The sequence below is a fragment of the Brachyistius frenatus genome, unplaced genomic scaffold (genome assembly GCF_029030835.1).
Source record: "Brachyistius frenatus isolate BFR_SWC_R1_liver_20210118 unplaced genomic scaffold, ASM2903083v1 Contig_82, whole genome shotgun sequence".
Lineage (NCBI taxonomy): Eukaryota > Metazoa > Chordata > Actinopteri > Embiotocidae > Brachyistius > Brachyistius frenatus.
In genome coordinates this window covers 944,135-968,151 of record NW_027210681.1, presented here as the reverse complement: position 1 = coordinate 968,151, position 24,017 = coordinate 944,135, and the positions used below count along the sequence as shown (strand labels likewise).

General features: G+C 42.6%; 1 protein-coding gene across 6 annotated transcripts in view; it reads left to right on the top strand.

Annotated features, from left to right (window-relative positions):
- Positions 1-3,852: 3,852 nt before the first annotated feature.
- The window catches only part of atrnl1a (attractin-like 1a), a 199,049-nt gene continuing 178,884 nt past the window's right edge, over positions 3,853-24,017 (top strand). For 2 of the 6 annotated variants that reach the window (XM_069709302.1, XM_069709298.1), the window contains exon 1: positions 3,854-4,718. In XM_069709302.1, the coding sequence (XP_069565403.1) occupies positions 4,474-4,718 (245 nt within the window). In that variant the 5' untranslated portion in view covers positions 3,854-4,473. Of the gene's footprint in view, positions 4,719-24,017 lie in introns of all 6 variants that reach the window. The other 4 variants (XM_069709304.1, XM_069709301.1, XM_069709299.1 and 1 more) reach the window with 3 other exon arrangements.

Below are 24,017 nucleotides of genomic sequence, written 5' to 3'. Positions count from 1 at the left end.
AAACTTCCTCTCTGATTCATACGAAGCAAGTTTCTCCTTTCATTCCTGCAGCTCCTCAAAATGGAAAAATGTTCTTTTTCCCTGCAGCCGTGGGGATGTTACTGTCCTGGTGTGACCATGGTTACCGTTGTGATGACAACTACAGTAAGATCCCAGCCCATCCCCGCTGCCAAGCCATGTTCCTTTGATTTAGATGGAGAGGGGTGGGGTGGTCGGGGGGGGGGGGGTCCTGGGGATTTCCTCAGACTGTGATTGATTCCTTTCTGCAGACTCGTCGGCTTAATGAGAAACCAAGTTGGAGAAAGTGAAAGACAGAAAGATTTCCTTCCAATAATGTAGAATCACTTCTGTTATCTTATCTTCCGCTCACTTTTCTTTCTCTAAGTAGCCGATAAAAAACTTCAAAAGTAAAGCTTTTTATTCACTTTTTCTGCGTTAAAAAGACCTAAATGTGCTTTGTACACCTATAAATTATAATTTAAACTTCCACCGAGTGTGCAATAGATGGTAGAAAACTTTAACCGGCATCAGCAACTTTTTTGGGGGGTGTTTGTTTCCGAGTTTAATTTATGGGAAACAATAAAAGCTCACTGTTGTCCTTTGTTTGTAGAGCTTCAACATGTTCTTTAAACTGGATGGATGGATGGATGGATGGATGGATGGATGGATGGATGGATGGATGGATGGATGGATGGATGGATAGATAGATAGATAGATAGATAGATAGATAGATAGATAGATAGATAGATAGATAGATAGATAGATAGATAGATAGATAGATAGATAGATAGATAGATAGATAGATAGATAGATAGATAGATAGATAGATAGATAGATAGATAGATAGATAGATAGATAGATAGATAGATAGATAGATAGATAGATAGATAGATAGATAGATAGATAGATAGATAGATAGATAGATAGATAGATAGATAGATAGATAGATGTTGTCTTTAGCCTTTTCCTCATGTGTTTGTCATACTGTTTTGTATCTGTGCTGGTTGTGTCACTGTGTGGACTGTGCTGACAGGTCATCATTGTAAATGAGAATTGGTTCTCAATTGATTTTACCTGGTTAAATAAAGGTCATATATAGTTTTTCCTTCTTTCTGTTTGAGCTGACTTCCTGTTAAAAGAGAGTTTTTCCTTCTTTCTGTTGGAGGTTTTACTTCCTGTTAAAAGATAGTTTTTTCTTCTCTCTGTTGGAGCTTACTTCCTGTTAAAAGAGTTTTTCCTTCTTTCTGTTGGAGCTTACTTCCTGTTAAAAGAGCGTTTTTCCTTCTTTCTGTTGGAGGTTTTACTTCCTGTTAAAAGAGAGTTTTTCCTTCCTTCTGTTGGAGCTTACTTCCTGTTAAAAGAGAGTTTTTCCTTCTTTCTGTTGGAGCTTACTTCCTGTTAAAAGAGCGTTTTTCCTTCTTTCTGTTGGAGGTTTTACTTCCTGTTAAAAGAGAGTTTTTCCTTCCTTCTGTTGGACCTTACTTCCTGTTAAAAGAGAGTTTTTCCTTCTTTCTGTTGGACCTTACTTCCTGTTAAAAGAGAGTTTTTCCTTCTTTCTGTTGGAGCTTACTTCCTGTTAAAAGAGAGTTTTTCCTTCTTTCTGTTGGAACTTACTTCCTGTTAAAAGAGAGTTTTTCCTTCTTTCTGTTGGAGCTTACTTCCTGTTAAAAGAGAGTTTTTCCTTCTTTCTGTTGGAGCTTACTTCCTGTTAAAAGAGAGTTTGTCCTTCTTTCTGTTGGAGCTTACTTCCACTCCACTCTGCTGTATCCACTCTTCAACTAAGCCTCACCTCCATCCAACAGTCTTTCCACAACCTCCATCTGCTCCTCAACTCCAAAAAAACTAAATGTATGCTGTTTGACCGGAAAAACCTCATCATCCTCAGCCCCCCCCCCCCCCCCCCAACATCTACAGTGCTGATGGCTCAGAGCTGGAGTTTGTCAGCTCCTACAAATACCTTGGCTTCTGGTTGGACTCATCTCTCTCATTTAATATACATATCAATAACCTTCTCGCTAAAGTCAAAGCTAGACTGGGTTTCCTGTATCGAAACAAGGCCTCCTTCACACACTCTGCCAAACTCACCCTTGTGAAAATGACCATCCTTCCTCTATTTGACTACGGCGATATAATTTATAAAATGGCATCTAAGACCACCCTCAGAAAACTGGACACACTCCACCACTCAGCAATCCGTTTTGCCACAGGTGCCCCCTTCACCACCCACCACTGTGATCTCTACAGACTGGTGGACTGGCCCTCCCTTCACAGCAGGCGGCTACAACACTAGCTGCTCGTGGTCTACAAATCCCTTTTGGGAATGAACCCTCGCTACCTCTCAAATCTTCTGCACATCTCGGACAGCAATCGCCATTTAAGACCAAGTGACTTCATCAGGCTCATCGTTCCAAAAGTCCGTACTGTGTTTGGTCATAACGCCTTTCATTTTGCCTCTGCAAACGACTGGAACTCACTTCAAAACACACTCAAACTAACAGCTCTCACCTCTCTCAACATGTTCAAACTAAAGCTGCAGCAAATCATAGTTGACTGCTGTACCTCTCTCTTTCTCTCATTTTTATAAAGAAAATCCAGTAATCTGCCTTTTTCATTTTATTTTTTTTAAAATTGATTTTATTGTTTATTTTCGTATATAGTGTTTATTCATTTACCCATGTTGTCTTTAGCCTTTTCCTCATGTGTTTGTCATACTGTTTTGTATCTGTGCTGTTTGTGTCACTGTGTGGACTGTGCTGACAGGTCATCATTGTAAATGAGAATTGGTTCTCAATTGATTTTACCTGGTTAAATAAAGGTCATATATAGTTTTTCCTTCTTTCTGTTTGAGCTGACTTCCTGTTAAAAGAGAGTTTTTCCTTCTTTCTGTTGGAGGTTTTACTTCCTGTTAAAAGATAGTTTTTTTTCTTTCTGTTCTGTTGGAGCTTTTTCCTTCTTTCTGTCGGAGGTTTTACTTCCTGTTAAAAGAGAGTTTTTCCTTCTTTCTGTTGGAGCTTACTTCCTGTTAAAAGAGCGTTTTTCCTTCTTTCTGTTGTAGGTTTTACTTCCCGTTAAAAGAGAGTTTTTCCTTCTTTCTGTTGGAGGTTTTACTTCCTATTAAAAGAGAGTTTTTCCTTCTTTCTGTTGGAGATTACTTCCCATTAAAAGAGAGTTTTTCCTTCTTTCTGTTGGAGGTTTTACTTCCTGTTAAAAGAGAGTTTTTCCTTCCTTCTGCTGGAGCTTACTTCCTGTTAAAAGGGACTTTATTCCTCCCAGCTTACATGGGAATTGTTGAATTGTTCGGTTTCTCTGTATAAGGCTGTGAAGCTCTGTTGTAAGGATCTTTAACGTGTTAAATGCCATGAAATGTCCTGTGTTGTGATTTGGTGCTCTACAAATGAAATTGAATTGAATTGAAAGCTTAAAAGTCCCTTTGGGACAAATGGACGTGATTATAGAAGACTTTACTGTACCTACACATGTCCTTATGCATTTCTATTTTCATTGAATGAGAGTGAAATTACTACTAACCCTAAAGCTAACTGGATTTGAGTCCATTAAAAATATATATATATATATAAAAAAAAGGTAATAAAGTGTTTTTGCTGACTGCAGGATAATAAAAGAGTTAAATCCTTTGGTTGCTACTTCCTTTTCTTTTTTCCCGTTGTGAGTCTTGACCATCTGCTTCATGTGTAAAAATGCCTTCAGGAAAACACAGAGCTCGTGCTGCTGCAGACCAACGTCACACTGCTTTGTCTCTGCCGCGTGCCGTTTGACGTATTTTGGTACTGTATTTCTTATTTTAAAGGGAACTGGCCCTTTAACCGCGCGGATCGTACTGCTCATGCTCGAGGCTTTGTGCAGGAGTTCCCCCCCCACCGTAAGAAAAAACCAAACAGCTGTGGTACCGGAGAGCGCGAGCAGACAGCGGAGAGGAGCTGCTGCGGCTGTCGCATCCCTCTGACAAACACACCCGGGCGGCAGAGGGCACGTCTTTTGTCTGGGCACGCGGCCAGCACGAGAGCAAGCGCGCGCCGACCATCCCAGCTCGTGCTGTTTATTTGATCCCGGGGATTACAGTCGGTTACGTGGAGGGTCACGATCGCGTGTTCACACTGGAGCTTTGACCACAGTGGAAGTTATCTGGAAGACTTGTGAGGACGCGGCTCGAGGCGCGTAACACGGTGGTGTTTGTTTTTTTTTGGTTTGTAATGTTTTTAATGTTTGTGTAGCTCGGAGCGGATGGGTCCGACTGGAAATACGTTTCTAACATCGGAAGTGTTCCCATTAAAGTTTCATTTCTTTGTCCCGTCCCGCAGCCGTTTCCACACCGCTCGGCATGTTCGTGACAGCGCGTGATTACTGTTTTCCACAGGCGTCACAGGTAGGCTGCGCGAGCCTCCCGCTGACACCGCCGATGACAACAGATCACCTCGCGGCGTGAAGTGGCAGCTCGGGTTTCTCGCTCCCATCATGGAGGATGTCGCGGGGACACGTCTGTGCACCTGGACCGGGTCGTCCGGGAGGCGCGTGCGGGACGTCTTGAAAACCTACCTGGGAATATTAATGGTGCTTCACCTCGTGCTGCACGCGGAAGCCTCGGCGGTGTCCAAGTCCTGTGATAAAAACTGCTTTTCGGGGAAGTGCGTGAACGGGACGTGCGTGTGCGACCACGGATGGGTCGGGGACCAGTGCCTGCACTGCCAGGGGAGATTCAAGTAAGTTGAAATTCTATATGACGTCCGTCACGTGACACTACGAGTTCAACCATTTACCTGTTGACCTGCTGTTTTGTGCTGAGCTGGCAGGTTGGTGACTAAACCTGAAATATCTCATGTTGGGTTTCTTTCTGCAGGTTTGGGTTTTTCTTATTTGTGTCAAATATTTGACCTAATTTGGTGTGTAGAAGATTAAAGTGTGTCTTTTGTGTGTGTGTGTGTGTGTGTGTGTGTGTGTGTGTTTAAAGTGTTAAAGTGCAGCCTGCCTCTGAAATCAAAGATCAACCACCTTTTATCGGCTGATTGATTCATTCCTTTCTTTTTCTTTTTTCTTGTTGTTGTTAAATCTGAGATTTTATCGCCTGTTTGTGGTCTAAAATTCTCCAGAAAGGTGATGCAGCATGCGCACAGGTTTCAGCTGGTTCATTTTAAATGAGCGTAAACACATTTCTAAATATGACAACATGTCCTTTTAATGCCCAGACAGGCAGACCGGTCACTGCAGAGCGCCGCCTCTGTCTACTAGTCGCAACTACACCCTGACAGGTTCCCTTTAAAAAAAAAATGCATCTTTACAGATCGCTCGGCCGACATCTCGCCTCTGATTTCATTTGGGCTGAACGATTTTAAGCCGTTGTTGTCGAGGAAAGGAATCGGGGGCGTTGAGAGAGCGAGTTTAACCTGTGGGGGAGTTTCTGATTGGCTGCTGTGATGGAAGAGTCTCCACATGTTTACGGTGAGTCGGTGTGAAGGTTGGGCCTCAAACAGCAACAGGAAGTTATTGCGACCTCTCCAAGTGTTCCCGGGGGGAGTGTGTGCATGGAATTAGTGTTTCCTTGTCTCTTCCTGTTCTGACTCACCAGATTTAAAGTGTTGGTATGAACCTGCCGTTGGCCGACTGTTTCTGTTGGCGTCATCGCCGATCTGGAAACCCGACTTGTTCCGTAGGAGGTTTTTTTTTTTAACGTTTTTTCCCCCCAGTTTGGCGAAGGCACGACTAGGCATGATGTTCTTACTCTGACCTTGACCAATAATGCCATGACGTGCTTGTACGGTCCAAATCCTCCCATCTTTCATGTTGCCGTTTTCAAAATAGCCGTTGCCCTGGGAACAACAACAACAACAACAACAAGCAGCAACCGAGTTTTGACAAAGATTTAGATCATGCAATAAAATTGGTTGATGTCAGGCAGCTGGGAAAGTTTTGACCAACCTCCGATTTCCCCGTCCAGAGCGTTCCCATGACAACAACAAATAGTCAGCAAGGCGGACATCTGCTGTCTTTGAGTACAGAAGAGTGACAAACATGGAGACCATCACAAGGGACGATAATGGAGTTCAAAAGGTCATTATCATGCGTGTACTGTTGTATTTGGCAGATAAGGTTTAAAACGGTGTCGGTATAATAATCCGTATTGTTTAACGGCACAAAACCTTAAATTAACCAGGAAGGGACTTATTTTAAGTGCTGAGCAGGTCCATATATCTTCCTTTCACTGAGAGGTTCCCATGTCCAGTGACAGGTGTCAGAACTTTTCCCAGTTGCTTGAGGCCGGCCTTCTTTTTTCAGGATTTTCTCTTCACGTACAAATGCTGCATCCTTGTTTTAGTGGCGCCCTCGTGTCCTCCAGAGAGGACAAGGTCACCTTCAGCCGACTCTGCACAGGTAGAGACATGGACAGACGGACGGATTGATTTCCAGGTCGATGTGATTGTTGTGAGAGCGTTGAACAACAGGGACGAGGAGCTCTTCTTCTTCTTCTGCTTCTTCTTCTGCTTCTTCTGCTTCTTCTTCTTCTTCTTCTTCTTCTTCTTCTTCTTCTTCTTCTGCTTCTTCTTCTTCTTCTTCTTCTTCTTCTTCTTCTTCTTCTTCTTCTTCTTCTTCTTCTTCTTCTTCTTCTTCTCTTCCTGCTTCTTCTTCTTCTTCTCCTGCTTCTTCTTCTTCTTCTTCTTCTTCTTCTTCTTCTGCTTCTTCTGCTTCTGCTTCTTCTTCTGCTTCTTCTTCTGCTTCTTCTTCTTCTTCTTCTTCTTCTTCTTCTTCTTCTTCTTCTTCTTCTTCTTCTTCTTCTTCTTCTTCTTCTCATGTCTTCCACAGTGGCCAGTTAGTGTTGGGTAATACAGAGCAGATCGTACACACACACACACATGTGAGGTGATGGACAGATGTTTTGTAGAATATGTGTGTAAATAAACAGCCTCGTGTGATGGAAGCAGAAAATCTCAACATGGAAGAACTTTATTGTTTGAGACTCATCAGCTCACTTTCAAAGGCAAAACAAAACGTCCCTAAATGTTCAATACTGTGTGCAAACAACACGACAGCGTGGACAGAAACGGACTTCAGAGAAACTCAAAACAACAAATCAGCGCAAAACGCCCACAAAGAGATGTTGTCTTAAGGTGTGAACATGACCGCGTCATGCATGGAGAAGAAAAGCTTTTCTAGGTTTAAGTGTCCTGCTCAGTTTGTTGTTGTACTGTTGTCATCGTCGACATTAGCAGGAAGGCTGCATGTCGTCATGTTTAAGACGACACGCGCAACAAATGTGCAAAATATGCATGAAAATGAGTTTTAAAAATGAACTTTCTTTTTTTCTTTTTTTTTTCCCCGGTCACACACACACACACACACACACACACACACACACACACACACACACACACACACACACACACACACACACACACACACACACACACACACACACACACACACACACACACACACACACACACACACACACACACACACACACACACACACACACACACACACACACAGACACACTATACTGCGCCTCATATCCACACAGACAGATCCAATAAAGGAGAAATAGGGTGCAGGCCGGTGTTTGTCTATCGATCGGAGGTATCGGTGCTCTGTTTGCTGTTATCGGTCTGCAGTGTTTATTTCATTGGTGTTTTCTCTCCTTCAGTATCTGCTGTTTCATTCCTGCTCTCTTTCTCTTTTTAAAATTTTTTTTCATCCCATCTCGATAGCAAATTTCCTTTCCACACACACACAAATCAATGGACAGCCTCAAATATTTTTGTTCTTTCAATCAAATTATTTATTACCTCGTAAACGTTTATTTCTCTGCTATCCGTCCCGATGACGTGGATATCTGCTTTTCAAACGTGACTCTGCTTATTTGTTTATTATCCTACTCCGTTGTGGACTCTTTATTGCGTGTTGTGACCTTTTCAGCCGTCGTCAATCCCATAATATTTGGCTCCAACGTGTAAAAAATCACGTCGTTCCCCGGGCGTTGAAATACCGACGCCGTTCGCGTCTCATGGACTTAGAGAAGACAAAACAGCTGTTGGACATGTTTGCGTGTTCGAGAGCAGTCGGTTCAGACTGGGCGAACTGCACCTACCGCGCCCTCTAGTGGCGGAAGTAGATATGACGGATGCAGAGGTGACGTATAACGAGTGAGAAAGTCGGCGGTCGAGTTTGGTCGGATGGTTCAATCACACGTCTTTCACCCGAAGGATGACGCCGTTCTTGTCCTGCGTGAAACCGAACGGAAAAGTTGACTTATTTTAAGTTAAAACTTAACCAGCGCAACTTTATATGTAACATAACCGGCATTACAAAAAAAAAAAAAAAAAAGGTGCTAATTTGAACCTCAACTATGATCTTTTGCGAACCAGCCAGGTAGTTTTGGCGCACAAACTTTAACCGAACCACGTCACAACGTTAACCAGGTGTTTATGATTGTTACCGTGACGATGGAGCTCCGGTAGGCGTCGTTGCTCATATATGTTGTTGATAACGGCTTTAGAAGCTGACTATGAGGTGGAGGAGGGTGGAGGAGTGAGGACGACCTTTTTAATCCACTGATATAATTCGAGGCAAGCGATCCAACAAGGTTTTTAATTTTTCTGGAGGACAATCAGTGCAATTAAAGTCTGCAATGTCTATATTTCAGATATAAAGTCAGACATTTGAGGTGAGTTCATACCCATGCATGAATTTATTTATTTATTTTTCTTTAAAGTCAGGTGCCCAGTCAGCAGGGACATATCCTACATATTCACTCTGTGACGTGACACTCTCGGGCAGGAAAAGGTTTCATCCGACTAAGTAGGTTACCTGTTTAACTCTCGATTAGTCTCCCGGTTAAGAGGAGGAGGAGGAGGAGGAGGAGGCCGTGAAAACGCTCGTATAGTTTCAATTAAATGTTTGGCAGCTGCAGCAGCAAAAAAAAATCGTCTGATGCGGCACATCAAAGTAAATCTATTTGCCCAAGGTTTTTTTTTTTTTTTTTTTTTTTTGCAAGAATAAACCACTGCATTAATCTCGCTTTGTCTCCTGCATGCTAAGAGCAGGCAGCCAGAAAGACCGGAGACCGCGGTTGAAATGAACTCGCGCCGATCAAACATTTGGAGTTATTATCTCCCAACAGACATGCAACCGGGGGAGAAGATGTCGATGGTGCTAATTGATAAAGAAGAGAACCGAGAACATTTTGGTTTGCAACCGTTTGGCAGCCGCAATGGATTTTTTTTGTGTTTGTTTTGCTTCAGACGCTTTGAGCCGACTCAGCTGATAAATAGACTGGTGAGACTCCGAGTTCAGAGAAAGTTTAAAAAGCATTTAAAAACACGTCAGTCGTACCTCCATCAAAAAATAAAAAACAAAACAAAATATATAATTACATCGACTGTTATTTTATTTCCAAAATGGGATTATAGTTTTGGATTAAACCCGTCCACTTCATGTCTGATTTAATCTGTCTACTAATACGGTGAGCGCAGTTTTGATATTATGGCGGCACTGAAATCCTATTACATGACGTCGGAGTCCATTAAGGTTCCCGGTCCAGCTCTCTGCCTCACCTCTGTGTGTGTGTGTGTGTGTGTGTGTGTGTGTGTGTGTGTGTGTGTGTGTGTGTGTGTGTGTGTGTGTGTGTGTGTGTGTTCAGCAGGTTGGAGCAGCAGCAGTAAACTGATAATTCAATAACTTCAGTTTAGTCCACAGAAGGTTGTTCAATCTAAAACCTGCAGTTAATTTAAGAGTCAAAGTCTGAACACTTCCTTTTTTTTTTTTTTCTTTCTTTAAATGGAGCTCGTGAGCTCAAAAGAACTTCAGGATTTAAAAATACGACAAGAAAAAGACATAATTAAACAAATTAGCCACCTTTGTAAACCGGTTGTCTGTCCGTCCGTCTCGTTCTTACGAACCCGATATGTCAGAAACGACTTGAAGGAATTTCTTCAAATTTGGCACAAACGTTTATTTGGACTCGAGGACGAACTGATTAAAATTTTGTCAGTGACCTAAAAAACAATAAAAAAAAACGTTATTCCTACACACAGATGTCTAAAGAGGATAAAATGATGACATTTCTATCCGACAGGTCAAAAGGTCAACTTCACTGTGACATCATCATTTTTTTTTTTTTCAAATTTTGCTATCGATAGATCTTCTGTTGGGTTGAACACGTGTGTGAAACATCCACCTTTTTTAGACATCTGTAGCTTCTTTGCAGCAGCATCCAGATTTGAAGCATCGTCTGCTGTCATGGCAACAACTTTCTGTTCCATCAGAATCCGATTTATTAAATCTTCACTACTTATATCGTGCGAGTCTGGACGAACGTGGATTTAACTGAAACCTTTAGTGGTCAGTGGAGACGTTCAGAAATATCCGGTTTTACACAGAAAGCTACATTTGTAATATTTTGCATTAAAAAAAAAAAAATCACTGTTTTTATGTGGCTTGATGGTCAAATTTTTTTAATTTGATAAATGTTTTGATGCAGTTTAACAGAATGTGTTTTCAGGCCTGCGTTGTCGTCTAAAGTCGATACTTAAACCCAACTGGAACCAGATTTCAGAAATGAAAACCAAATCCTGCGGAATAAATTCCTCCCGTGTTCATGATGATTTGATGGGACTGCACGGCTTTTATTCTCATAACCAAATACAATGTAGGGAAGGCACAGTACCAATTCAATATAGGGCACTGTGTGGTCCTGCTGTATATGTAGAGCTCTGTGTTGTTCAGTTCAGCCTCAACTTTGAACTTAATCTGAGGGTGTTTTGGCAGATTGAAATAAAAAAACAAAAAAACAGCCAGCGGCTCAAAGGTTTCTCGTTGCCAAGCATGAAAAGATATATTTATTTATCAATTATCACCCTCTAACCCTGAAATAATCAGGAGTATGATCTTAACTGTGGTAATTGTGCAGATTTACTGCTGCTGCACAGGAACACACAGTCAGTGACAGCAGATGTTTTTTTTTTCAAATTAAATATATAAAAGAAATGTTGCGTAACATGGTGTCAATTGGGCCTCACAAGAAGCAGTGAGGATCCACGTCAGACCTCACACACACGTCAACATCCATATTACAGCATCATATAATGTTCAATTATGGTTTTTACAAGTTTTTAAAAAATATTTATTTATTATGTGTCCAGAAAGCAGGAATTTTCATTCAAGAAAAGTTGAAAAAAACCAAAAACATTCTCGATATGAATTATGTCGATCTGGAGTTTTATCTTCATAGGATTTCCCGCCTTTATTGCTAAATTAACGCGTCAAAATATTTGGATCAAATTGGACCCGAGGCTGTTCGTTTCTAAGAAAAAAGAAAAAAAGGCTTCAATCGCCTTCAGAGATGATTTTTGGAGCATCTTCTTCGGACACGATATCTCCAGAAAGGAAATTAGTGGCACGAACACGGCAGAGACGGTCGCAGACACAACGGGGGGACGTAAATAGAAGTCGCGCCGGCGCTGCGATGCCCGAAGAAACGCAGAGAGACGAGCCATTCAAGGACAAAACAAGCACACGAGTGTTTCGGGGAGAGACGGGCAGAGCGGAGACAGAATAGAGTGCTTTTCTGACATCAGAGTCATCATCTGCTGACACGGGCTTCGACCCGCGTGTGTGTGCGTGTGTGTGTGTGTGTGTGTGTGTGTGTGTGTGTGTGTGTGTGTGTGTGTGTAAGCCTCCGGCAGTGTGCAGCGATGATGACACAGCTCGTGCACTGAAGTTGCCACCGTTCTGTGCTGAGTTGTGTGTGTGTGTGTGTGTGTGTGTGTGTGTGTGTGTGTGTGTGTGTGTGTGTGTGTGTGTGTGTGTGTGTGTGTGTGTGTGTGTGTGGAGGAGGGGGTGGTGGTGGTGGTGGTGGGGGCATCAGAATGCCATCTGTCCTGTGTGAGTTAATCCTGCTATGATGAGAGCGAAAGCAAGGACAACGCGCTCACACACACACACACACACACACACACACACACACACACACACACACACACACACACACACACACACACACACACACACACACACACACACACACACACACAGTTGGATTGGTAGGTGTGTTACATGAATAATGCTCCCCATAAGGACAGGTTCTGTTCCTATGACATCATCATCATCCCGGGACAGCGAGTCCTGCTGATTCTGTATCTGTGCATTTTGAAAAGGTGTTTGAAGGATTTTCACATTATTAATTCTGGTGAATATTAAATTGGCTCTTTAATAATACCATGATTTGTTTTGTGTTAATCTTACTCCTAAAACAAATACAAATACAGTTTGTTTGTTTTTAAACATTTTATTTTGTGCATAGTTGAACAGGAAGTTAATTTCAGTGATATTCTGAATTGATTTTGATCCGTTTTTACAGTTTGAAATGAAGATAATTTTTTCCAGGATCGTACGACATTACAGCAGAAACTACTGAGGAAATACATGTTAGCAGTTCAGTAACAGGAAGTGATGTATAGTAAAACTCGTGCCACAGGTGCTGTATTTTCCGTACAGTGCAGTGTTGAACATTAAAGAAATGACATAAACTCTTAGACTCTTAAGAAGAAACGTATCCGGTGGAAACTAGAAGTCTCGCATTGTTGTTTTATTTCAGGGAGAAGTGCTTCAAAACCCGTGAAGAATTAAGTCCTGAAGTGGGAAAACGAATCCATTCAGCTCACTGTAACCAACCTGAAGCCGTAGTCAAGTTTTGGGGTTATTTTTTTTTTGGAGGCTTTTATTGTGGCGAGCGTCGACAGGAAGTAGTAGGAGTTTAAGGCCTGTTTTCTTCTGTGGCTACCGTGGAAATAAAAATCCAGTTTTATTATCGACAGCAAGCAGCAGATGTGTGTGCGTGTCGGTGTGTGCGTGTGTGTGGATGATCCTCCGGGTCTCTCTGCTGACACCGGAGTTATTTTCCTGGCAGGGCGCATGTCTTTGGGTTCAGACCTTCCTCCTCCTCATCATCATCATCGGTCCTCTCCGTGTCTCTCAATCTCTCCCACACATAAACACACACACACACACACACACACACACACACACACACACACACACACACACACACACACACACACACACACACACACACACACACACACACACACACACACACACACACACACACACACACACACACGTTTCCTTCCATCCCCCCAGAAACAAACACACGTTTTCTCCTCTCGCCTCGTCTCTACGATCTCACAAATGATTTCACCACTAAAGCATGTGTTAGCACTGCTTCTCCTGTGTGTGTGTGTGTGTGTGTGTGTGTGTGTGTGTGTGTGTGTGTGTTTGATAGGAAGTCATAAACACGTGTATCTGTTGGATGCACACCGTGCGCCCCGAGGCCGAGCGGCGTGTTGTCGTGTCCCATCAGCTGGTCCGAGCCTCGTGTGTCCGGGATCACCGGAGGCGGTTATTATTATGCTCGGCAGCGTTTCTTTTTTCACACCTGTTTCCTTCCAGCGCTTGAAAAAAACCACAAAAACCCCCCACAAGATACCAACAACAAATACTTCATTACAAATTATTGTTTCAACCCTTCAAACCCGATGGCGTTGAAGAGATGATCAACTTTTAAGTCGCATCGTCGTTACATGACGTTACAGATATGAGCTTAAAGATGAATGTAGTGAAATTACCCTGGAAATGGACCTTAAAGGGTTAATGTGAATGATATCCACATAAAATCAAGACTTTACACTTTCATCTGCAAGTCTCTCTCAGCCATATGAGACATGACGAAGAGCTCCTCCGAACGTCACAGGAAGTCCTTCCTTCTTTCCTTCCTTCCTTCCTTCCTTCCTTCCTTCCTTCCTCTGGACTTCCACTTATACAGTTCCTCCTCTTTCTGCTGAAGTCGTATCATTTTACTACTTTTTTGAGCCGCTGTTACAAAAGAGATTTCCCAGCAGGGATTAATAAAGTTTTTCTGCTTGTGATTCTGATCACATCCCACCCAAAACAAACAGCTAATAAAACACAGAAATAATAAATTAATCTTAACAACAAATAAGTCGGGCATCTGTCCAGTAAAAGACATCTCAAAACATATCTTTTTACTTTATTTTTTTAACGAGCCACTCCTGAAGCTCTCACACTTTGAACTACGGCGCCTTTAAAATGTATATGGCTTTATTTTTATATTTGAACTCTATTTGTGTTTAGTTTTATGCATTTCATTTCTTTTTTTTATATTTTTAAATGTTCTTTTATATGTGAAACACTGCATTATTATTATTATTATTATTATTATTATTATTATTATTATGTCATCCAGTCAAAGTTTTTTCAAAATATTTCAGGAGTTTTAAGGTCGATTTGTTTTGATTAGACATTTTTTTTTCTACCCTTTGCTGTTGTTGGAGTGTATTAAGGATGTAGCAGGCCTGTTGTGTGTGTGTGTGTGTGTGTGTGTGTGTGTGTGTGTGTGTGTGTGTGTGTGTGTGTGTGTGTGTGTCTCCGTGTGCGCGCAGGAAAAACATCCCATAATACGAATGCGAGGCTGACAACATGGGATAGTGATTTCAGTCGGCATGGCAGCACAATAGCATTTTAATGCAGACCACATGTGATGGGGCTCACCATAGGGGCGGACACACACACACACACACACACACACACACACACACACACACACACACACACACACACACACACACACACACACACACACACACACACACACACACACACACACACACACACACACACACACACACACACACACACACACACACACACACACACCTCTGTTGGCTGCAGTGTATAATCAGCTTGTGGCCTGGCTGGGCCGGGTGCAAACTCTGTAATAATACAGCGTCCTGTTGTCAGACTGTAATAAAGGCTCTATTTCTGCACACGGCGCGCACACACACACACACACACACACACACACACACACACACACACACACACACACACACACACACACACACACACACACACACACACACACACACACACACACACACACACACACACACACACACACACACACACTCGTCAGGCGAGATACATGTAGTGTCAGGACACAGAAGACAGAACAGCTTCTTTCTCCAAGACAATAAGAGACATGTTGAGTTGGGTTCAGAAACAAGCATGAAGTTGTTCCTCTGAGTGTTTTTCTCTTCGTCTTTGACTCCTTTTAAGGAAATAAAAGGAAATAACAGGAAATAAAAGGCCATTTGAATGACTGTTTATTACAAGTTCTGCACCTAACATGACCGTATAGTTTGTTGGTTCCCACCGTCTGATTGGATTCTACTAGTAGCAGGAGATACGTTGCACATAAACCGTTGGAAAATAACTAACACACCTTTTTTATGATGTAACGATGCTTTAGTGATGATTTCCCGAAGTTCAGGTACCAAAACAACTCGGTTATTTTCAGGGAAACGTCGTAGTTTGGGTGGAAGTAAGTCAGACTTTGCTGAGGTTACAGGACCTTCGACATTTTATTCACTTTGGATTTGATGACAGAAGTTGAATGGGAGTCTATGGAGCCGGAGGCTTTTTGGAGCCGACCTCTAGTGGCACTCGCTGGTATTGCAGCTGAAGACACTTCTAGATCAGAACCATTTTTCAGACCTGAAGCTACGAACTCTTTTATATTCAGTCTGTGCTGGTAACTAATTAATCGGACTTCTTTCCAGTGACTGACGGCAGGTCACGTGTGTTCATCATGGTGACATCACAAAGAAATGAAGGATTATGATCATTTCTTCAGACTCCAGCTTGGAGAACGGGAGGAGATCGTTTACTGTTGTTGTTGCTATGAAGTGTAAACCTTCCAAATCCAACAGGAAAATTCAATGCACGTTTTTTTTTGTTTGTTTTTTTCCTAAAACCTAACATGTCATAACGGGCGTTGAATCAAACTCTGACTCAGATCTTCTGGATATTTACTTCCTGTGTTTTCCTCTCCGGCTCCTCTCTCATCCCCAAAGCTCTCTGGCTCCATTTCATTCGGCTAACTTTGCTTCTTCTCGCGTCTCCGTCCTCCCAGTGAGACGAAAACTGGGTTTTTTCTTCGTTTTTTTCTGAATGAATCAGAATGAAACCAAAAGAAAAAAGCGTCTTTGCTTATAAAGAAAACATAAAAAAAACCATGCAAAGACAGTTTGATTCATATATGACGCGTTATATTTATTATTGTATGAATCCATTTTTTTCTGTTCAGGAGTGGAGGTGCTGCTGAAACTGACGACCTCGTCTCTTTGAATTATGCAGTGAAACTCACAGCGGAGCCCCGACGCTCCTTCTACTCCGACTAGTAAACACAATCCAACATCAAGAGCCGTTGATGTCTGGGAAATAAAAAAAAACATGTATTTATTATTATTATTTTATTAAAGCTCCTCTTTGTCCTTTTCACAAGACCTTTAAAGAACGGGAACGTTACGGCGTCGGATTTTATGTCGATAAAACGTACTAAAATTATATACATATTAAATATAATTAATTTTTTTGTTAGTGCGATCTCCGTTTCCATGGCAACGCACGGGGTTATGACTAGGAAGTGTAAAATACCCAGTTACGTCAGTAGACCCTTACTGTAACGTACGCGTTGTTTACTAGTCCGGGAAGTAGTCCGACCCTTAGCAACCACCCTAGCAACGGAGAGGATTTCTCGTCTCCAACTGAATAAATACGGAACATAGAAACACTAAACTGATCAGCTATCTCAGTCTGGTTGGAACAAAGATATCTGATGAACAAAGATATCTGATGAACAAAGATATCTATGGACTCGTGTTTTTAACATTTTAGCACGTGTTCAAACCAAACCGCTGCAGCCAGCCAGCGCTAGGATTGGAAGTGCCTGACTGTCCGTGGTGTAAAAGAGATCCGATTTCCCATTTCCACATTTAATGCTACTATAACAAGTAGAAACTACATTATATTGCGTATTATAAGACATTCAATTCTAATTCTATATTCCCCATTGAGAAGGCGGCGTGATATTAACAGTCCATTAACCTTCAGTCAGCCGGGCCTTCGGTCTCGGGTCCGCTGAACTTCTGCCGACGTCTGAGGAGGAACATTAGAAGATGACTTTGGACTTTCTACACGGAGGCAGATGGACAAAACAAAGTCACCTCATGCGTATGGATGTAGGCATCGATATGCAGCCCTGTGTGTGTGTGTGTGTGTGTGTGTGTGTGTGTGTGTGTGTGTGTGTGTGTGTGTGTGTGTGAGACCAGGGTTACATGGGTTATATCTTCCTCTTCTTCTCTCCTACCGTCCTTCTTTTCTTTTGTCCTTTTCTGTCACCATTTCTGTTCTTGTTCCTTTATTTATTACTTTTTTCTCCTTTCTTTTTCTTTCTTTATCCATATTTCACTTCCTTTATTGCCCATTTTCTCATTTTTGTTCCCTTTCTCTTCTTTACTTTTCCTCCTTCTTCCTTTTATTTCCATCTTTTTTCTTGTCTCCTTTCTTTCCCTTCTTTCCTTTCCTTGTTTCTTCTCTCCACGTCTTTCCTTCAAACTTTATTCTATCTTTCTTATTCCTCTCTCCATCTCTCTCTTCTTCCACCTTCCTCCTCTCCTCTCTCCTTTTCTTTCTCCTCTGATTCTTTCTTCTTGTCTTGTTTTCTTTCGGTTGACTGTGTTCTATTTAAACGGGCCGTGTTCCTATTAGCTTTGCTTTGACCTTATTTGAGGTACTGGATTCATATGAAACGTGTGTGTGTGTGTGTGTGAGAGAGAGAGCGTGTGTGTGTGTGTGTGTGTGTGTGTGTGTGTGTGTGTGTGTGTGTGTGTGTGTGTGTGTGTGTGTGTGTGTGTGTGTGTGTGTGTGTGTTGGGAGATGTGCGCGATGAATGATGCGCTGGTGTGAAAACCATTGGACCATAACTATCCCGTAGGTGATAGAGACCCAGTAACATCAATCACACACACACACACACACACACACACACACACACACACACACACACACACACACACACACACACACACACACACACACACACACACACACACACACACACACACACACACACACACTCCCGGCGCCCTCATTATTCCCAGTAGAAGGGGTTTTCTTGATTTTTAATAAAGGATATCTGCAGAGAAGGTCAAGGTTATTCAATTGTTGGTCATTCATCTCTGCTTTTTGCTCTCCCTTGACACACACACACACACACACACACACACACACACACACACACACACACACACACACACACACACACACACACACACACACACACACACACTCTACACAGACCTCTCAATCTTCACTTGGCCCCCTGCACCTTTTTGTGTGTTTGTGTTTGTGTGTGTGTGTGTGTGTGTGTTTGTGTGTGTGTGTGTGTGTGTGTGTGTGTGTGTGTGTGTGTGTGTGTGTGTGTGTGTGTGTGTGTGTGTGTGTGTGTGTGTGTGTGTGTGTGTGTGTGTGTGTGAACAATGCAGCTGTCGTCTCGTGGTTGTCTTGTTATCCATCACTAGCTTTATGTACTTCTGCTGCTATCTTCGGTGTATTTTATCCACTGCCGAAGTTTAGGAGGTGTCAGATAATATTACTTCCTGTTTTATCATGGGACTGTTTTGTTTTGAACTTCACGCGAACATACATGCACGTCGTGGAAATCAGAAAAAAAAAACTGGATGTTATAGCCGGCGGCGAGAGATAAGACCGCCGCCGTACATGTGCAATAATGTCGAAATGATCTGCGGCCGTGCTGGAAGCAGGCGAAGCTTTGAGGTTACGATAATCTGTTTCCTCCGGGGGGACGTCGACCACAGATTTCAGCAGATTATTGAAGGACACTGAATTACCAGATGGAATATTATACGAGATGGGAAAAGCCTTTGTGTTGTTGGTGTTGTACATCAGCGAGGAGATAATCCACTTTCAGCATCTTACATGATCTTCAGAAAGGTTCCCAACAGAGGAAATATTTATTCTTCCCTCTATAAAGCACGGCTTTGCTGCTTTAAATAGTCGAACAGGAGATCAAAACAATGCAATCACATGATTTATATGCAGATGTAAAGAATATCTGAGATCGCATAAAAAAATCAGTCAAATTTACATTTAAACCCGGAGACGATTAGAAACTTTGAGGATTTAGAAGTCGTGCAGTATTTATAGATCATCAGCAGCGTTATCAGACCCAGATTCACTCTATGAATACGTGGATCTATCTTTTCTCCACGGAGGATTGTTTCTGCTGAGCGTAGATCTATCGGGCTCATTTTGAAACTCTTAGAGCAGCTTTTTAACACCAAATGTGCTGAAACCAAACGTCCGTCCCGTTCTCTTAAGCGGAATATCTCAAGGACGCCTCGAGAGAAGTTGGTCAAATTTGGCAAAACCATTCGCTTCACACCGAGAATGAACTGGTGAGGTTTTGGCGGGAAAAGGTCAAAGGTCAAGGTCGCAGTGACCCCAATTCGACACATTCGCGTGAACGTGATATCTCGGGAACGCCTGTTCAGAAATTGTTTCAAATGTGACGCAATTGTTCACTCGGCCTCAAACATGAACCGATGAGAGTTTGGAGGTCAAAGGTCAAGGTCATTGTGAGGTCATTATCTATATGGGTTTGTACAGAAGTGCTGTACATATAAGATACAACTAGAGTGGTGAGCGGGTGCATACAACCGCCAGGTGCTAATTCTGGTTGGCTCTTATGTGAATGTGATGGCAGATTGAAGACGATGATACGACTTTTAATTAAACGAATTAACGTACTTGTGAGGTGGTGTGTTCGGCGGTGGTGAGTGGAGTCGGGCCGCTGCAGCAGGAGGTTTAAACTGATGGAAAGGTTTGGACCGGCCTGAGAGGGAACTCCGCTGTGTTGTGAATTGTATTCCAATGAGTCACTGCCATGAGCTGCGTTTCCTAAATATGGTCAACCAAGAGTATGAAGTCGAGGAGTGGTGTTTTTCTTGGAGGATTTTCAAGCCTGTGAACTTTTATGATTTTTTTTGTTCTGGTATGTTTTTCATGAGGGAGAACATATTTGCGAAGTGAAGTCATCACCTTCTGGACAGCTCTCCTGTCTTTGTGCTACAGTCTGGGTTTCGGGCTGATGATGAAAGAGTTTGAGAATGAAAACAGTTCCTCCGAATTGAACACAAACATGTGTGCGTGTTTTTATTTGTTTAATTTCCCCGTGGTGATGTCACTCAGCTGACTGGACGCCATCACTGAACGTCTTTGTCTGTGGTTGTGGTTGGTTTTGTTTTTTTTACGGTGTGCGTTTCCCCTCTCGTATGAATGTGTCACCGATCCCGTCGTGGAGTCCGGCAGTCGGAGAAAATCAATACAAGCGTCCTGTAAGACACGCCGACCTGTCACTTCCACTTGTGACTTCATTTTGCTCTTGTTTTTTTAGTAGATCCGACAGTCTGCTTCACTCTGTAGTCCGGTCGTGGGAGGGAAGATGGTCGGGGCGTCGCCGCTCGCTGCTGCTGTCACTCCTTTAAAGCTAACACCGGTGTAATTCGATTTCCCCTTACCGGGACCATTGAAGCCCATTAAATCTTAAATATGCTGATTACGTGAGCTGTGGCGGCGCCGCATGGTGGCACCAGTCCGGCCCCGAGTGCTCCCGGGAGCTGCAGTTAATAAAGATGCCGTGTTTTCTCTTTTATTAAATGAGCAGGGTGGGTTTTAATAAAATGTAATAAAATAAGATGCAGTGAAATGAATCTTGATGTTGAACTTTGAACAGCTGGTAAATTGTTTACAGCAGCAGAGGAACATAAACATGAAGAAGTCAGCTGGCGTTCGGATTCATGTTTTACGTTTCTTCTTCTGGTACTTCTTTTTTTTGCTCCTCAGTCTTTTACTTCTTCTTCCGATGTTGCAACTTTTTATCGCCCGTCGTTTTACTGCAACTGTTTTTTCGTTGCAGTAAATGTTTAAGTCTCAGGTGCTTCACGACTGCAGCTGCACTCGTACAACCTGATACCTTAATTGTAGCATTAATTAAAAAACGTATGCATTTGTAGCATAACAGAAAATAAAATACAAGCCTAACAAAAGCAGGTTGGAATCCTGTCAAACATCACACATGAAACATTGCACAAATGTCCCGTAAATTATGGCACATTTTCACAGAATTTATGGAAAATTGAAAGTGCAGAACTATCGAGAAGTCATGAATTCAGCAGAACCGACACCGACAGACCAACATAAACCATGCGGCGCTGCACCGGTGAAACCAGGACGGTTTTATTTATTTTTAAATTCAGGATTAAAATGATGTTACTTTTAATTTGAAGTCAGCTCAAACCGACCAATCACAGGAGAGAGAGTGAAGAAGAAGCTGCAGCCTCAGAACCTGGAAACATGGAGTCTGGTGATAAAAGTGCACTCGGGAGAAGCAGATTCAGAGGAAGAGGAAGTCGTGAGTAATGCTGCTTTAAAATAATAATTTTTATTGGAATAGACGAGGAGGTGAGTGACGGGCTCGAGCTCTCCATTAGTGTGTGTGTGTGTGTGTGTGTGTGTGTGTGTGTGTGTGTGTGTGTGTGTGTGTGTGTGTGTGTGTGTGTGAGACAGACGGTATTAAATGTGTGGGGGAGGGGCAGGACCTTTAGGAGCCATGAAACGGGAGATTTGTACCTCTACCTGCAGACGTCGGGCTCTTCCTCCTCTCTCTCTCCATCTGCCTCCTTTTCTTTTTTTTCTTTTTTTTCTTCTTTCATCCATTTGTCTCTTCTTCATGCATCCGTCTTTCTGCGCCGCATCAATTATTCACCCGGTGCAGATGAATTTTTCAAAGGGTGCCGGACTCTCTTCCTCCATACACACCTCGTCCCCGTCTCTGTTTTATCTCGTCTTCCTCCGCCGCCATCGTCCTCTCACGGTTTTTCCTCGTGTGTTCATGCAGCTTTTCTGTGACAGATGAACTCCTGGACGGGTCGGCCGTCCTCGGTTTCTAACCTCCAGCGACTGCGTTGTCTTCTACGCCTTTTATTTTTGTTTGGGTGGGAGGGGGGGGTTAATGGGAGATTGAAGTTGTCGGGCCTGCAGGAGGCCATCTCCAGTCAGCTCCACATTAACTATGGATGCGGATCCACCTTTCGCATGTTCTGGCAGACGGGCCGAGCCCCCGCTGCGTTATCCACTCGGCTCGAACACAAGTTTTCACTTTCCCGAGAAATCTGGGAGGAGAGACGCCGAGGATTCGTCGCGAATTCTGCTCCCGATCGATTTCAACTATTTACAATACTTTTAGAAAGTTCTTAAAATGCCTGATTTGTTGTTTACGTATGTAAAAAAAAAAAACACAACCTGTAAAACTGGTCTGACTGACGGACTTTTTGTTCCCCAAGTGCACGCAGGATTTCCGTTTTTCCTCCCGCCGTCCAAACACATGCAGATTTAGTTAATTGAATATTGTGAGTTGCCAGTTGGACTGGATTTGAGCGTGAGTGGATGTCGGTCCATATGTCTGATGTCTGTGACAGACTTGCAACCTGTGCAGCGTCTCACCCGGACTCATTTGGGAGAGACTCCATTGTTAGCAGCAGCAAATGCAAAACGTGTGGAGCTGGAATTGTTCCTGAAACATGTTTGTTCTGATTGTCTTATCTGCGCTCATCCAGCTGGAGTTTAAAATATAAAGTACCAATGCAAAAACCATCAGTGACGTCCGTCACCATCTTTAATAGTTCGGAGCGGTTCGGAGCAGGAAGTGACCATATTTGGACGAGCTGGGGGAGGAGCCAGCGGTGGATCTGACCGATCTGATTGGAAACCTGACGATACTACATCCCGGCCAACCGATAGCTGTAACCTGACTGCACCACAGGCCTGTCAATCAAACAGACACGCCCCCAAAAACAGGTCTTCTTGAATCTTCTTTTCTAATGAATGAGGGATTATTTTCAGATGGACCTCCAGAAAACTAATAAGAAGGAGTGACTTTAGCTAACAACACCGAGATAACTGATGGACACATTTTATTCACTTTGGATTTGATGAGAGAAGTTGAATGGGAGTCTATGGAGCCGGAGGCTTTTTGGAGCCGACCTCTAGTGGCACTCGCTGGTATTGCAGCTGAAGACACTTCTGGATCAGAACCATTTTACAGACCTGAAGCTACGAACTCTTTTATATCCAGTAAATTGTTGGGATGTAGCATTTGCCACCTTTTCGTTCACTTCTATGTAAAACATCCAATAATGGAAGCTGCTTTTGTCTTTTTTTTTTAAATTGACATTTATAAATGTGCGTCATCACCATTCAAAGTTCTCAGTGAAAGTTTTCCAGCGTTGTCACGGTGACCTTGTTTAAATGGGATGAGCGATGTGCTCTTATCATTTCTGAGAAAAAATGTGAGCATTAATAACAGCGGGGCGGTTACACGAGACACGAGAACAAAGACGAATAGATCTTGTGAGGAACAATTTCAGACGTCACCGGAGTTCATGTATCATCGGCTGCAAAGAAAACTCCCCCAAAAAACAACATTCATCATCGTCATCAATAAAAGTCAGACGTGAATATTTGTCTTCTAATCTGGGATTATAGACGGACACGGAGAAGTCTTATTCTTCATCTCGTCTCTACCTCCTCTGAAGCGTGTGTGTGTGTGTGTGTGTGTGTGTGTGTGTGTGTGTGTGTGTGTGTGTGTGTGTGTGTGTGTGTGTGTGTGTGTGTGTGTGTGTGCTGGTTTATTGGCATGTTGTTGCCGTTTGCTTGTGGCCTGTTGTCCGGCTGTGCTGCAATCTGTTTGCCGTCCCGATCGGTTTTCTTTCGTCCCGCAGAAACAAAAACATTTTATTTATTTATTTATTTTCCACAGGCTTTGTTTTTCTCCCTTTTAACCTATTTATTAAGAAACAATCCTTTTTAATTTTAGTATCCGAGTCAAACCGGGAGGTCGAATGTCGGTTACAGTCGCTTTGTTGTTTTAGAAAACCTAAAAAAAACACTTTTACTCATCGAAGTTAATGAATATCAAACTTCTTTAGAGCCGAAACAATTAGTCAAATTACCCATCTGAAAACAGATCATTCACTATTTGCTGATATTTAATAAACCCCACAATAAAT